The 16,353-nt window shown below is 45.1% G+C and overlaps 1 protein-coding gene across 1 annotated transcript; it reads right to left on the reverse strand.

The window, feature by feature from the left end:
* Positions 1-858: 858 nt before the first annotated feature.
* LOC126267521 (facilitated trehalose transporter Tret1-like) lies at positions 859-15,089 on the reverse strand. The gene is made up of 4 exons (XM_049972856.1): positions 14,956-15,089; positions 9,510-9,790; positions 5,571-6,116; positions 859-2,767 (listed from the first exon to the last, which is right to left on the reverse strand). Exons 1-4 carry the CDS (start codon positions 15,005-15,007, stop codon positions 2,171-2,173), a joined length of 1,476 nt encoding a protein of 491 aa, XP_049828813.1. The 5' UTR covers positions 15,008-15,089; the 3' UTR covers positions 859-2,170.
* Positions 15,090-16,353: the final 1,264 nt, after the last annotated feature.

Below are 16,353 nucleotides of genomic sequence, written 5' to 3' on the forward strand. Positions count from 1 at the left end.
TCTAATGACTCCCAGTGGCTTTTCTGTCTTAACTTGCTCCTGTGACTACGAGAAAAAATGAAATTTCATTTCATTTTTTAGTTACAGTTGACAGAAAATTATCAGTTACCATTAGCGTCACTGCTGTACATCTCTCGGCAAATTCACTTATAAATTATTGCTTTATGAGGTTACGACGTATTACATCTAAACTGGGTTCTCTGTACAGGCACGACACTAATAATTAAATTACGGCGATTCGGTTCTTTTTGCTGTAGATAATAACGTAATGAGAAGTCTCTATTATCGATAAATGCTTGGATTTTTAAATCATCGAATACTTAGGAGACGAAGGATGCAATTTTTGTATTAATAAATCCGTATAAATCACTTCTAAATTCAAACAGTGCCCTCCTTTCTGTATTTCTATATTGGAGAATATGATATTAGAAAACGTCATTTTTAATATTAAAAGGAAAAAGGAACAGTAAAAGAGAGAAAAAGAGAGTGCGATACTGGTAATTTTTCCCTAAATCAAATCAAAGAAATAGGTTCATGAATATCGTTCAAATTGATTTCACAAAATTCTTCAAGAACAGGGAAGTGAAAATATGTTACAAACCATGAAAGTAGGATGAATGGTCCGTATAAAGAAATCCTAAGTCATATCAGAATAAAAGAATTAATTTAAAGAAGGGTATTCATCACAGAGAAGAAATTTCCTTAAATATTAACTGCAAGTAAAAGGAACCATAATGTAACAAGTTCTAAAGTATGTGGTGAATTAATAAACGCTGAACATCGTCGTACCATAACATTACCTTTCAATACAACTGAGTTTGAAACAGTTTGCTGGAAACATTATCCGAGGCAGGCATATTTAAGCAGGACTCACATTTAGGAAAAGTGTGGAGATGAATAAGGAAAGAGCATGAACGTGATGAACTGTAGGTATGAGAATACATATTCCGAATTAAGGGAGTGCGAATGGGTATCCTCTTCAAGTCGTGATTCAGTGAAGCATTACCTCAAAGATCAGCGAAGAAAAACGGTATCGCAGTATGGTTTTTGATACTTTTTATTAACATTCATCTGCTGCACATCAAACAATATTATGTACAAACTGATTGAGTTAGTAAAGATTGTTGTACTTTGTAACTTCGTTCACAATGGCTTCTTCTACCTATGTTTGTTCGAGGTTTCATCTTGCAAATACTCCGTTAAATATCTCTCTACAATTGTATTGTGTAATGTGCAGGCTTCATAGAGTTCATTGCTCATCCTCAAGTTTACTACAGGAAATGAGATTACGATTCCATACGTTTACAGGTAAGTCTTCCATTATTTTCAATTCTACTTTCCTTTGACATAGAGACCTATAGTGTATGTTTCACAATAGCATGTTTTAACACGACAACGTTTTCTTCCTACAGTCAAAAAATCCTCAACCAGTTTTCTTCATCAAAAGTTCGACAGCTCTGGTTGAGAAAATGAAGAAAAAGAGGAGAAAGAAAGGAAGCTGACGATTTGTTAGGCCCCTGAAGATAGATATTCTGAGGAGTACAGTTACCAAAGCTACCTGATAAAGTTCGTTTCTGCCTCGTTAGAAGCTCTTCCACACATTCCTCTCGACGTTTAATGCCATTGCTGGTAAATTATAGAACAATTGCTTATTCTATTACTCGGGGTTCGCTTGAACTGCTGTAAGCATCTCGTTTCAAGCTAGCTTAAGGGTTAGCGTGGAATTATTTTCGTCGAAACAGTGGAACTGAAACAAAGATTGAGTCTTAGGTCTCGTGGAAAATTTGTCGAATACTGGTAGAAGACAGTTCGAACTTCATGTAAGATGTTAACAGTAGGCATACATCCATTTCAGAGCCAAGGTTTCGTGTGTACAATGGAAGAACAGATGCACGCGTTCTGTCCAGCAAAATCAGTTATTTTAATGCTCACAGTGGTTACTGCGTAACTGACGACCCTAGCCTCGAGCTATCAATAAATTCCACATTTAAACGAGTAGCTCTTGATTTCCGGCATAAAATTCTGCGCTTTGTAGCGACAAGAGTCCTGCCAGTCACGGAGAGACAGCAGGGGTCTGGTTTGTGTCGTCCCGCATGGAGCTCTAGTTGATTCTTCAATCCGGTTCCAACCGCTCGTAGCGGTCACTCGTCGGGACGACGCACGCGCACCGTTAAATGACGGCGTCGCCGTCGGCGACGTCGTCAGCTCGGGTCTCGTCGTCGGCAGTAGCGCACACGACCATGGGCCCCGTCTCCAGCATCTTCTTCTGTATCTCATCGCCGGTGAGGCCGCTGGTCTCTGGAACGAGCAGCACCACAAAGACGGTGTACGCCAGACAGACGAAGGCGAGCACCGAGTACGCCACGGTGGTGCTGAAGTGGTTGACGAACTCCTCGAAGAAGCCGGTCATGAGGGCGCAGGTGAGCCAGTTGATGGAGGTGGCGACGCCGACGGCCCAGCGCTTGTCCGCCGGCGGCAGCAGCTCTGCGATCAGAAGCCACGCCAGCGGGCCCAGCCCGATGGCGAACCCGATCAGGAAGAGGTTGATGGCCACCAGCGGGATCCAGCCGGCCTCAGCGTGCAGCCACGGCGAACCTTGGTGGAGGGCGAACGCCGCGTGCGAGAACGTCATCAGCAGCCCAGAGGCGATCAGCAGCGGGCGCCGACCTGCGTTCTCCACCAGCACTGACGAGAACGCAGTGGCTACGAACTGGATGGCGCCGGTAATCACCGTGGACAGCTGTGGAGAGATCGACGTACCGGCCTCCTGTGGAAGAAGGGAGAGTGTCGTTAGCGCTGTTAATGTACTTTGAAGCCCTCGAATGCAATACAGGACTTCGTTCAGTTCATGAACAACCATGAGCCTAGGACATCCAATTACGAGAGATGTTAATGACGTAGTATCTTCATTCACGTGACATTGCTAATAATGCAAGTCCATTCAAGTATGATTGTCTGTAGATAACGAACTGGAAGTGAAGGTTATTGCTTAAAACTCGGACACCTAGTAGTCGACAGCCATCTGGCATTGCAAAGAATGCGATCCCCCTGAGACTTTACCCCCAGCTTTTATCTAATTCTCAAATCCCTTTCAGTTTTTCACAGTATTATTATAAACTGCATGAAATCGCACTAGATTCACGCCATTACCTTCCCTTATTCGTTATACCCTTCAATCACTTCCTTTTTCCAGCCGTGTCTTACGGTAATAGCACACCTCCCTCCAGTATCAGTTTTTTCTAGACGAAAATGGCACAGCTAAATTACTTGTTAAAATCAAGCATTCCTTTATATTTATCGACGACTAGGACACCTATCAGTATGTCAACATGTAAACCTGGAAATATTTTGATGGACAGCATTACTTCACGTTTAACAGATTTCCTTACATTCCAAAACAATTTTCGTCACTGCTTTAGCCTTCAGATGAGTTTTCATAGTTCTTTGACCTAGAATGTATGGAAACCAAACAGATTTACGAAGATAATTATTTATAAAGTTTTAGTTTCAACTCGAAAAAATTTAGTTGATTAATATACGATTGGTTTCTTTTTCAGGCACATGTCTACAGCCGGGCTACAAGTTAATTCCTACACCATAGTATCACAGCATGCCACTAGGAGTGGTTTGCGCCATTGTAAGGAGGTGAAATGCGTACTATCACTTTTCCGACTTTGATAAAGGTTGGATTGTAGCCTACCGCGATTGCGGTTTACCGTACCGCGACATTGCTGCTCGCGTTGGTCGAGATCCAATGACTGTTAGCAAAATATGGAATCGGTGGGTTCAGGAGGGTAATACGGAACACCGTGCTGGATCCCAACGGCCTCGTATCACTAGCAGTCGAGATGACAGCTATCTTATCAGCATGGCTGTAACGGATCGTGCAGCCACGTCTCTATCATTGAGTCAACACATGGGGACGTTTGCAAGACAACAACCAACTGTAGAAACAGTTCGACGACATTTGCAGCAGCATGGACTATCAGCTCGAAGACCATGGCTGCGGTTACCCTTGACGCTGCATCACAGACAGGAGCGCCTGCGATGCTATACTCAACGATGAACCTGGGTGCAGGAATAGCAAAACGTAATTTTTTCGTATGAATCCAGGTTCTGTTTAAGCATTATGATGGTCGCATCCCTGTTTTGGCGACATCGCGGTGAACACACATTGGAAGCATGTATTCGTCATCGCCATATTGGCGTATCACCCGGCGTGATGGTATGGAGGTCCCATTGGTTACACGTCTCGGTCACCTCTTGCTCGCATTGACGGCGCTTTGAACAGTGGACGTTACATTTCAGATTTCTTGAAGCCCGTGGCTCTACCCTTCATTCGATCCCTGCGAAACCCTACATTTCAACAGGATAACGCACTACCGCATGTTGAAGGTCCTGTACGGGCCTTTCTGAATACAGAAAATGTTCGACTGCTGTCCTAGCCAGCACATTCTCCAGATCTCTCACCAATTGGAAACGTTTGGTCAATGGTGGCCGAGGAACTGGCTCGTCACAATACGCCAGTCACTACTCTTGATGAACTGCGGTATCGTGCAGAAACTGCATGGGCTGCTGTACCTGTACACGCCATCCAAGCTCTGTTTGACTCCATGCCCAGGCTTATCAAGGCCGTTATTACGGCCAGATGTGGTTGTTCTGGGTACTGATTTCTCAGGAACTACGCACCCAAACTGCGTGAAAATGTAATCACATGTCAGTTCTAGTATAATATATTTGTCCAATGAATGCCCGTTTATCATCTCCTTTTCTTCTTGGTGTAGCAGTTTTAATGGCCATTAGTACATTTATTGAAGACTAGGACACGTATTAGGGCGTCAACATTTAAACTTGGAAGTATTTTGGTGGACAGCATTAGTTCACGTTTAACAGATTTCCTTACTTTCCAGAACAATTTTCGTCAGTGGTATCGCCTACAGATGAGTTTCCATAATTCTTTGGCCTTGCGTGTATGGAAACCAAATAGAATTACTAAGAGAATTACTTATAAAATTTTAGTTTCACCTCGACAAAATTAAGATGAGTAATATATGATTTGTTTCTTTTTAGGCACATGTCTACAATCGGGGTACAAGTTAATTCCTACATCACAGTATCATAACATGCCACTAGAAGATAGTCGGCCGGGGTGGCGCTACAGTCTGGAACCGCGCGATCGCTACGGTCGCACGTTCGGGTCGTGCCTCGGGCATGGATGTGTGTGCCGTCCTTACGTTAGTTACGTTTAAGTAGTTCTAAGTTCTACGAGACTGATGAGCTTGGAAGTTAAGTCCCATAGTGCTCAGAGCCATTTGAACCATTTGAACCACTAGAAGATATTAATTTTATCAATGGTTTGCGGCATTGTTTCGTTTCTCTGGCTGCGTGCTTAAGTAGCATGTTACGGGGATTTCGGTCTGTGCCGCGTAATTTTAACTAATTACGTTATTTTATTTTATTCAAAGTGGTAATTTTATGGCTTTGTGGTACGTGTGTCGGAGAAGAATTTTTTTGCTTTAATTTGTCTTGTTCATTACTGTTCGTGCTCTTTTTGTTGCGGTTGTACCAACCTGGAATATGTCGATGGTGTAGAACAGGATGGCGTCGACGCCACTGAGCTGCTGGAAGGCCATCAGCATGAAGACTATGATGCAGGCCCTGAGAGTGGGCGTCTTTGTGCGAACGGCGCCCTCCACGTCTTTCTCGCCCGGCAGCTGGTCAGCGCACAGTGGCTGGGCCAGCTTCTCCTTCTCTTTCTGCTTGAGCAAGACCAGCTCGGTGGGCGCCAGCTCCAGCTGGAGCCACAGCTCGGCCAGCCTGGCGCGCTTGAGGTGCCCGCGGCCGCGCAGGTACTCCGGCGACTCGGGCATCATGAGGAAGGTGACGCAGAAGCAGAGCGGCAGCACGGCCATGCTGGCGGTGAGCCAGCGCACGGGCACCACGATGCCCAGCCCGTACACCACCAGCAGGCCGGCGGCCAGCATGAGGTCCAGCAGCGTGCCCAGCGCGCCGCGGATGCCCGGGGCCGCCACCTCCTCGGCGTACAGCGGCGCGATGGCCGTCACTCCAGCTGACGCCAGGCCGCTGATGAAGCGCCCCACCATCAGGAGGCTCACCTACAACAAGAACACGGCTGTCAGTTGCCGGGAACATTTCCGTCCTTCCCACAAGACATGAGCCAAAAAAATTTCGAAAATAATAGTTGACAATGGAGGTGGAGAAAGGCGACACATTACCTTCCTGAACGATTTGGTACAAAGGAAAGCAGATGGAACACCATAGCATAGAGCGTGCTCCAAGCCAACACGTACCGATATTATGCTCAAAATATTTGTTACCCACAAAAAGAGCACACTCATAACCTTGTAGCGGTGTAGACAATGCAGAACTGGACCAGGCAGTCTGTGTGACCATCCACTGCTGACCTAAGTCATAACAAACAAGTGGTGTGCATGTGTCGTTCAATTTTAGGAATCAGTGCGGTAACTGGGTAGACATGGAGGCGTAGCATAATGAGGGAAAGGAGCTACCTACGACCACGAAGACTTTCATGACAGGGATCCTGTGTAAAAATTTCTCACTGGTGTTTTTTATTCAAAACTTTACTCACATTATATCAATTCTTTAGACGATGACCAGTTTCAGTCCGTAATGATCACCCTCAGATCATTTTTACACCATGTCTTAAAGTGATAAGGCCATAATGGCATCTTCAAAATATATAAAAATAATCAGCACGGTATCGTCACATAGATCTAAAATAAGGTCTAGAATAGGCTACATCATTCACACAGTCATTATTATTGAGTAGCCAGTTGCAATAATGACTGTGTGGACGATGTAGCCTATTCTAGACCTTATTTTAGATCTATGTGACGATACCGTGCTGATTATTTTTATATATTTTGGAGATGCCATTATGGCCTTATCACTTTAGCACATGATGTAAAAAAGATCGTCTCGAACCGCGTGACCGCTACCGTCGCAGGTTCGAATCCTGCCTCGGGCATGGATGTGTGTGATGTCCTTAGGTTAGTTAGGTTTAAGTAATTCTAAGTTCTAGGGGACTGTTGACCTCACATGTTAAGTCCCGTAGTGGTCAGAGCAATTTGAACCATTTTTTTTTTTTTAAAAAAAGATCTGAGGATGCTCATTACGGACTGAAAGAATTGGTATTGTGATAAAATACTGGAGTAAAAAACATTTGACAGTATTGGATCACTGTTTGTTTACGCGACTATGTCGCAGTTGGTGATTTCTCACTAAGCCTGTCGTGTCATATTCGATAAAATGTCAAGCTTTCGATGAGTACCCCCATAATTGTCATCAGGCCAATGTCTGTTTGTCGTGACACTTGGAAGCCTTCCCTTCTATGTCGAAAGGATGCCTTTCCTTGGGACTTAACTGCTAGGGTCATCAGCCCCTAAGTTTACACACTACTTAACCTAAATTATCCTATGGACAAACACACACACCAATGCCCGAGGGAGGGCTCGAACCTCCGCCGGGCCGAGCCGCACAGTCTATGACTGCAGCGCCTTAGACGAAAGGATGCCATCTGATTGGCTGGAGTACGTCGTAATGAAATCACGTAAATGGTGCGCACTGAGGTGGCGCACTCTGTGTCCATAGACAATGCGAAGGCTATTGCTGCAAGCGGCACATACAAGCAGCACGTCTTCAGTGGGTCTAACAACACGGGAACTAGTTAATACGTGACTGGGTTCGCAAGTGTGTTCCCACCAGTCTCTCAGCTTAACGTGAACATGCATCAGGATCTTTGTTTCAACATTCTCAGAGACGTTTCCGCAATGAGGGTATTGGGGACATACTGTCTTAAGAAATGGTAACAACGGTGTTCGTCTAGGATCCTGGTTTGCCAAACAGTCAGGCACCATACTGCAACTCATCTGCCTCGATAAATCACGCAATGTTAATACCTTAGAAAATTCTGCTACTATCTGGAACAGTGAGTGAAGCGTAGCAGTCAACATCCGAGCAAGTATAGGACTTTATCTCTGACTTTAGTGTGTTGTAGGATTTTGGAACACGATTAATGCTCGCGTATCTGATGTTTCTGGATACCGAAATCTCCCTGTGTTGCGTAAACAATGATCACGTGAAACTCAACTTCCTCTGTTGAACCACAAGACTCAGAATAACTGTTAGTGCTCTGCGCCACTCACCGTAATCTGGCCTCCAGAGAATAGCCGTAGACGCAGATGTAGAATTTCTGATGATGATTGTCTCTCGGCCCAAATCAAGTCATGGTATGGGACATAAAAAATCATTGGGCTAACCGTGAGTACTGACCAAGGATGATGGTAGCGTATTCACATGATATCTTGCGAACCGTGGATGAAGGATATCAGACGGATGCCATATTCCTTGACTTCCGGAAAGCGTTTGACTCAGTGCCCCTCTGCAGACTCCTAACTAAGGTACAAGCATGTGGGATTGGTTCCCAAGTATGTGAGTGGCGCGAAGACTTCTTAAGTAATAGAACCCAGTACGTTGTCCTCGATGGTGAGTGTTCATCGGAGGGAGGGTATCATCTGGAGTGCCCCAGGGAAATGTGATAGGTCCGCTGTTCTTTTATATCTACATAAATGATTTTCTGGATAGGGTGGATAGCAATGTGCGGCTGTTTGCTGATGATGCTGTGGTGTAGGGGAAGGTGTCGTCGTTGAGTGACTGTAGGAGGATACAAGATGGCTTGGACAGGATTTGATGGGTGTACAGAATGGCAGCTATCTAAGTATAGATAAATGTAAATTAATGCAGATGAATAGGAAAAAGAATCTTGTAATGTTTGAATACTCCATCAGTAGTGTAGCGCTTGACACAGTCACGTTGATTAAATATTTGGGCGTAACATTGCAGAGCGATATGAAGTGGGACAAGCATGTAATGGCAGTTGTGGGGAAGGCGGACAGTCGTCTTCGGTTCATTGGTAGAAATTTGGGAAGATGTGGTTCATCTGTGAAGGAGAACGCTTATAGAACGCTGGTGCGACCTATTCTTGAGTACTGCTCGAGCGTTTGGGATCCGTATCAGGTCGGACTGAGGAAGGACATAGAAGCAATTCAGCGGCTGGCTGCTAGATTTGTTAGTGGTAGGTTTGATCATCACGCGAGTGTTACGGAAATGCTTCAGGAACTCGGGTGAGAGTCTCTAGAGGAAAGGAGGCGTTCTTTTCGTGAATCACTGCTGAGGAAACTTAGAGAACCCGCATTTGAGGCTGACTGCAGTACAATTATACTGCCGCCAACTTACATTTCGCGGAAAGACCACAAAGATAAGAGAGATTAGGGCTCGTACAGAGGCATATAGGCAGTGATTTTTCCCTCGTTCTGTTTGGGAGTGGAACAGGGAGAGAAAATGCTAGTTGTGGTACGAGATACGCTCCGCCACGCACCGTATGGTAGATTGCGGAGTATGTATGTAGATGTGGATGTAGATTCGAAATGGAGGCGTTGTTGTGCGGTTTCGGCAACTTGGAGACTCACCCATTCGTGGAAGAGCAGGAGGATCCAGCTGATGAAGAGCAGCGCCCCGAAAGCGACCAGCGGCAGCTTGCGGCCGTAGCGGTGCGTGAGGAAGCCGGCGGGCACGGAGCCGACGAGCGCGCCCAGCGGCAGCAGCGCCCCTATCCAGGCGCCCTCCTCCGTGGAGAGGGGGTCTCCCTCGTAGAAACCGCCCTCCGGCTGCTCCGACAGCCTCTGCAGTACCGGCAGCACGGGCGCAGTCCAACCCATGGCGCAGCCGACACATAGTGTGCTCAGGTTAGCTGTGGACACGTGGCAGGGGTGATGCTATGCAGTCCACGAACACGAGAGAGTAGACGGTACAAAACACAAAAAATAAGACTCTGTACTTGTTGCGTCTGAGGTGGTACTCCTGATCATTTGGCAGTAGTGTAGAGCGGGGACCATGAACCATAAACCACTTCACCGTTTAGTAATTGTCGATCAGGAGAATAAGGGTTAGTAATGTTGTACAAAACAGAGACAGCTTGGAAGCAATGATAGCCTTTGTAGAATTGGCAGGAAGTACTCTTTGTATCGTACGGTCAGCCAATATACAGGATGTACCAATTACCTTCACCGTTCCAGATAACATTATTCCCAGAAGCAAAACAAAAAAAGTATCAAGCAAACTTTCCTTAGTTACTAGAGGGAAATTAATCAGAATGATTGCCTTTCTTGTAACTTTTTCCCCAAGGTATCTAGTACAAATTTTTAAAATAACAGCTAATACGTTATTCGGCAATTGTCTTTCTCTCCTCGACACCTGTTCGTCGGCGAGCAGTTTTCGTAGAAGTGTGGCTGTGTCCTGCTTCATGCTTTTGTGGGCACAGCCAACGCCTGGCCTACCTGAGGTGTCGCCACGGCCGCCCCCAGATAATTATGAAGTATGGCATTTTTGCCTTTTCTGCACTTAAATATTAAGTTAGAAACGTAAGACAAAATTGGTTTTGATTTCCCCAAACTAACATAACTTATCCACTTACTGGGCCTGGCAGTGCAGAAATGGAGATGCACTCCATCTTCAGGCCACAAGTGGCCCACTGGGATCATCCGACCGCCGTGTCATCCTCAGATGAGGATGCGGTTAGGAGGGGCGTGTGGTCAACACACCGTTCTCCCGATCGTTATGATGGTTTTCCTTGACCGGAGCCGCTACTATTCGCTCGAGTAGCTCCTCAATTGGCATCACGAGGCTGAGTGCACCCCGAAAAATGGCAACAGCGCATGGCGGCTCGGATGGTCACCCATCCATGTGCCGGCCACACCCGACAGCACTTAACTTCGGTGATCTGACGGGAGCCGGCGTACCCACTGTGGCAAGGCCGTTCCCGCAAAAATTGAGAGAAAAGGAAAATGCGCATCGGTCATTCACTCAACTCTACCCGGCTTCCTGCACGGTGTTTTAGTACAGGTGAATCCGTGTCAATTTTGTTTTTTAAAAATGATTTTTTTTGTGAATAGTACACTGTGATAAGTTTGTGAACAGATCTTTAAGAGAGCGAGTGCTTACCGAATAGGAAACGAAGGTGCCACTAAAAAAACTGTACTGCTGTTCATTACTTCGTAACGAGCAAAATTAAAAGCAAGCTGTCATGCTGGATAATGTCCCCCTTGTAGCTAAGCAACATTTGTTTGACATATATGGGAGTCACGTTTGACGTGACATCCCTTGTATTTCGTGAACGTCTAGACATATCGAAATGCGATTTTTGGAAAATGTTAGAGCATCGAGGGGCACGTATTTTTTGTTTCGTTAATGTTTTAAGCGCTGGTATCAACAGAGATTTCGAAGCAAGTACGTTCTTTAAATGGATCTGTATACCTGCTACAGCTGTTTCTTGAGAAAGACATTTACAGTGATATAGCGTTTGTTAATGTGGACGTTGGAATCTGTAGAAAAAAAGTTCGAACTGTAAGTTGAGATCAAATGGGCGACTTTCGTCTCGATGGTGATGAAATGGTGATGAGGACAGCACAACACCCAGCCCGCGGGCGGAGAAAATCCCCAACCTGGCCGGAAATCTAACCCAAGCCCTGTGCATGGCAGCCAGATGCGCTGTCCATTTAGCTAAGGGGGCGGTACAAAACAGTTATTGTTTGAAAGAAGAGTACACTGCGTTTCGACTATTTTACGGTAGGGGGGTTTCACAGTCGGGTGTCCTACAAACGGAACAAGAAAATGAAACTCAAACCCTAAAAATCTTTTCAAAAGTAAAGAGAATTGACAGAACGGCTTTAGAACTAGGCTTTTAGTCTTATTGTGTCTACAGCTTTGAGTATTTACGGAAACACTTGAGCTCTTGTTCTCGAGAAAATATTCAACAAATAGTCATTGTTAATTTAAACCTTCGTTTGTAAAAGATGCAGATTAACGAGGAAAGTAGCACAGTGGCTAAGGCACTTGCCTTGCAACCGAGAAGGCAAAAGTGGACATTCCTCTTCTTTAATTCATTTTTCAGCCATTACTCCTGTAGCACCAATATAGACGTTTCCGGAAATACATAGCACCCTGTAAACTTCTGTTTTTTCAAGGTGAGTATCTCTGACCGATCTAAGGTGTTCCTTTCAGCAGGGGTTTGTAGACTACGCCAATATTCCGTTTCTTCAAGTTCTTCACTATGCAGTCAGAGACATCGTGGTTGAATGGCAAGAAAACTTTGGATTTCAGAGCCGTCTGTACATCATTATCATATTTACGTAGCGGTCTTAACGCGTTGTTTTGTTCAGCAGACGAGAATCCGTTTTTGAGGTACTTTAATTCTACATCGAGCAATTCCTTATCAGCCTTATTGCTCGTTCTATATGTTTTCTTTTTTACGTATAACTCTTGCCGCCGATAGTGATTTGAATCCCGAGTGTAGGTAATGGTCCATGTGTGTCGGTTTCAGAATGTCATGTGGCGTCATGTAGGGCAACCAGTCATTTTGTTTCATGAAGCCCAGCACATTCAGAAAATGAAATTTACCATATACCTTCTCCTTCATAGGGAACTAAATATTCATATTAACTGCCCATTGAAATAAAAAGATCTCCTTCTCAGGCAGTTTTCCTGAAAGCAATATCTTTAATTATTGTCTTGTGTTCAGTTAGTCGTTCAGATTGGTTTTCTGCTACTTACTTGTCATGTACCATACCTGGGAGAACGATTTCGAGAGGAACAAAATTTACTGGTTTTATTCCCTGGTACCTCGTACCAACATCCTGTGTTACCTTTTACTCATGACCTAATCGTGCTTGGTTCTGACACGCCCGAATGAGTGGCTAATTTAAGGTGCATGCACGATCGCAGAATCAGTATAGCTTAATTGGTTTTCGTTGCAGAACTGTACTAACGTCCGTTGAATTCTGGTTCCCACGACTGGCTCATGGCATGACCTGATCGGAGACAGTTTACCTCGCTCTTTTCAAAAGTACGTTTTACAATTGATCACTCAGACCAAGGCGCCAACTCTTGTTCGAAATTTTTGTCCGGTAAGCTGGTGGAAGTCTGAATAGCGGGCTGTGATATTCTTACCTTCCACCCGATTTGCCAAAGCATTGGGCACCACGTAGTCGTTTCTTGTGGCGATCGGGTTGCGACGACGCCCACTCTGGGAGGTTGCGCCAGAGCACAGTGACCGGAGTGTTTTAGAAAGTGGCTGTTAACGGTGAGTCGGTGTCTGACGCTGTAGCAACATGTCCTGCTTCCGAGTGCATTTAGGGTAAAACCTATTGGCTGTAAATCCGGGAAGTCGTTTCGCTCTACAGTAACTACATTCAGTTATAAAGGAAGTTCCGTGTAAATTTTTTATCGGTTTTCAACTTAGTTTTAGAAGAGTGATTTCGCTTTACATTAGCATTGCCCCCTTACGATTAGGTCATTGGCTCTACAGATTCTCTTGAGCAAAATGAAAAGCCACTTTTCGCGGAAACTACAGGGATTCTTAGGAATTATTAACGAACTTATCCTCTAGTGTTTTTCCCCATTACTGTAGAGAGCGCTTGACTTTTTTTAATGTGTTCACAAGGGGAACCATGTCCGATTTCTCTGATGGCACGATGCTTTGATGACAGGATACACTCTATGGAACTGATTAGCAAGTCAAGCGCCTTCAGGAACCGTAATGTTAAGGCGATCTTGCTTGTTAAATGATTCCTAAACTTGAAGGAGGTAATACCTTGATTTAATAAAAGTCCATTTCCTGTGGTATGTATGATTCGCTAGTCTCTTCGGCTAGAGACATCTCATCCCGCCGCTCCTTTCCATCTCCAGTGATTAATGAGAAATTTGTCTTTCAGTCATCATCACTGAAATTAATTCTCTAATTTTTCGCACTGACGTCATATAGTCAGATTTTTTGGCGCATTTTCAAATATATCATAGGTTTAGATATAATTATGTTTTCTAGTCGACATCAAATGATATTGTACTCGGTGGAATGTGTCAAGAGAGAGGCACTGCCTGTCCTTGATAGGAAGGACAGTAGCTCAACAGAGTGCAATGGATATCCGCTTCAGTTTCCAGTAATTTCTCATTTTATTACACGATCGGTTTCGAAGCATAAAGTTTCATCTGCACGTACCACAGAACAGTTATGGGAACATGAATTTGTGGCGGTCGGGCCAGTCAGTCAGGGGGTTTCAGACCACGTCACATAAACGCATGGCAGCGTAGGACAAGCAATCAAAGAGCCCGTCTGGTCAGTACATGCGCTTCCGTGTCGTGCTGTCCAGGCAGGAACTGTGGTTGCTGTTCCTACGCTCCCACGCGTTTGTGTGAAGTGGGTGTGAAGCCTCATGACTGACTTGCCCGACCACCACACATTCATTTTCCCATAATTGTTTGGTGGCACCTGAAGATGCGGCTTTACGATCCGAATCCGATCATTCAATAAATTGAGAAAATACTGGAAATTGAAGCGGATTTCTGTTATGTAAATATGTTCCTCATTGATGGTTGTTTGTCAGATTAAAATATTTTGTTCAAAACTAAAGTTAAATCCAAGCAATCAATTAATAAAAACACGACTGGCTATCTTGAAAAATTAGTCATTGTGAGTAAAAGAATGTATGGACGATCGTTATGAGAAGGACGGACAAAGCGGAAGATGTAGTACAACATCAAGGGATAGCTAACTCATTACTCGAAGGAGCATTGGAGAGGAAAATAAAAATGTGCAGACGAAAAATTAGAACATTAAAAAGAAGTTGTAGTTGGGAATGGGAGTCACGTAGAGATGAAAAGATTAGGACAGCTTAGATTAGATAAAGGAGAGAGTCAAACCAATCGCAAACCTGATAGCTAGGAGGATATTGTAGAGGATATTGGGAATGGTAGTTCCGTAGACTTGAAAATATTACGACAATTTGGGAAGGGATGGAGGACAGAGTCAAACCAGTCGGGTGACCTACGGCTTGTAGAGAATAGGGGTGGTGAGAGACTTACCAATGGTGGCGGCGAGCACCTGCTGCCAGTGGATCCTTTCCCTGACGGGCATGCTGAGGGACGGTCGGTGGTGGATGGTGGGCGCCGTGGTGAAGACTGGGTGGCCGAGGCCCGCAGCCGCCGGCCTTTATGGCGGCCCGTTATCGCCCCCGAGCGCAGATACTGTGCGGCGGTCTCGGCCAAGGCCCGCCCAGCGGCCTGTAATCACGGCGCCAGGTCTGGCCGGGCAGTACGCCGCAGATACCGTGTCACAACTGATTTGTATCCCTGATACGGGGCGCCCGCTCTAGCGCCGCCCTGCTCTCAGTAGCCAAGTGCCAGGTACTTGCACTCCCTGCGAGTGGAAATGGCCGCTTCCTGACCATCCGCGAAAACATTTAAGATCCACCACTGCCACGATTAACGTATGAAATTACCGTTATGATACCGGACTCCCATTCGACGATAACCCACGAAGTTTATATATTGCGCGATTGAAGATTTTAACACAGCCTCACAAAAGTTGACCTATTAAAGCTTTTAACACGGTCTCACAGTCACTGTTAACCTTCTCAAATCTCTGACGCTAGCTGCTTCTTCCCCACGGGCTAGATCAAACTCTGTGATTCGCAGAGGAGTGATGAGTCCCATCAGTATGTTGAGTAGCAGCCACAGGAAACACTTCTAGTCACCAATAGCGACAGTCGATCAAATTAACAATTCCTAAGTGCAAATGCATCTTTTCCGAGTTATACAGGGTGTTACAAAAAGGTACGGCCAAACTTTCAGGAAACATTCCTCACACACAAAGAAAGAAAATATGTTGTGTGGACATGTGTCCGGAAACGCTTACTTTCCATGTTAGAGCTCATTTTATTACTTCTCTTCAAATCACATTAATCATGAAATGAAAACACACAGCAACAGAACGTAACAGCGTGACTTCAAGCACTTTGTTACAGGAAATGTTCAAAATGTCCTCCGTTAGCGAGGATACATGTATCCACCCTCCGTCGCATGGAATCTATGATGCGCTGATGCAGCCCTGGAGAATGGCGTATTGTATCACAGCCGTCCACAATACGAGCACGAAGAGTCTCTACATTTAGTACCGGGGTTGCGTAGACAAGTGCTTTCAAATGCCCCCATTAATGAAAGTCAAGAGGGTTGAGGTCAGGAGAGCGTGGAGACCATGGAATTGGTCCGTCTCTACCAATCTATCGGTCACCGAATCTGTTGTTGAGAAGCGTACGAACACTTGGATGAAATGTGCAGAAGTTCCATCGTGCATGAACCACATGTTGTGTCGTACTTGTAAAGGCACATGTTCTAGCAGCACAGGTAGAGAATCCCGTATGAAATCATGGCGGTGAATCGAGGAAGTGCAGTACACACTGACGAAACTAAAATGAGCTCTAA

The sequence above is a fragment of the Schistocerca gregaria genome, chromosome 1 (genome assembly GCF_023897955.1).
Source record: "Schistocerca gregaria isolate iqSchGreg1 chromosome 1, iqSchGreg1.2, whole genome shotgun sequence".
In the NCBI taxonomy this organism is placed as follows: Eukaryota; Metazoa; Arthropoda; class Insecta; order Orthoptera; family Acrididae; genus Schistocerca; species Schistocerca gregaria.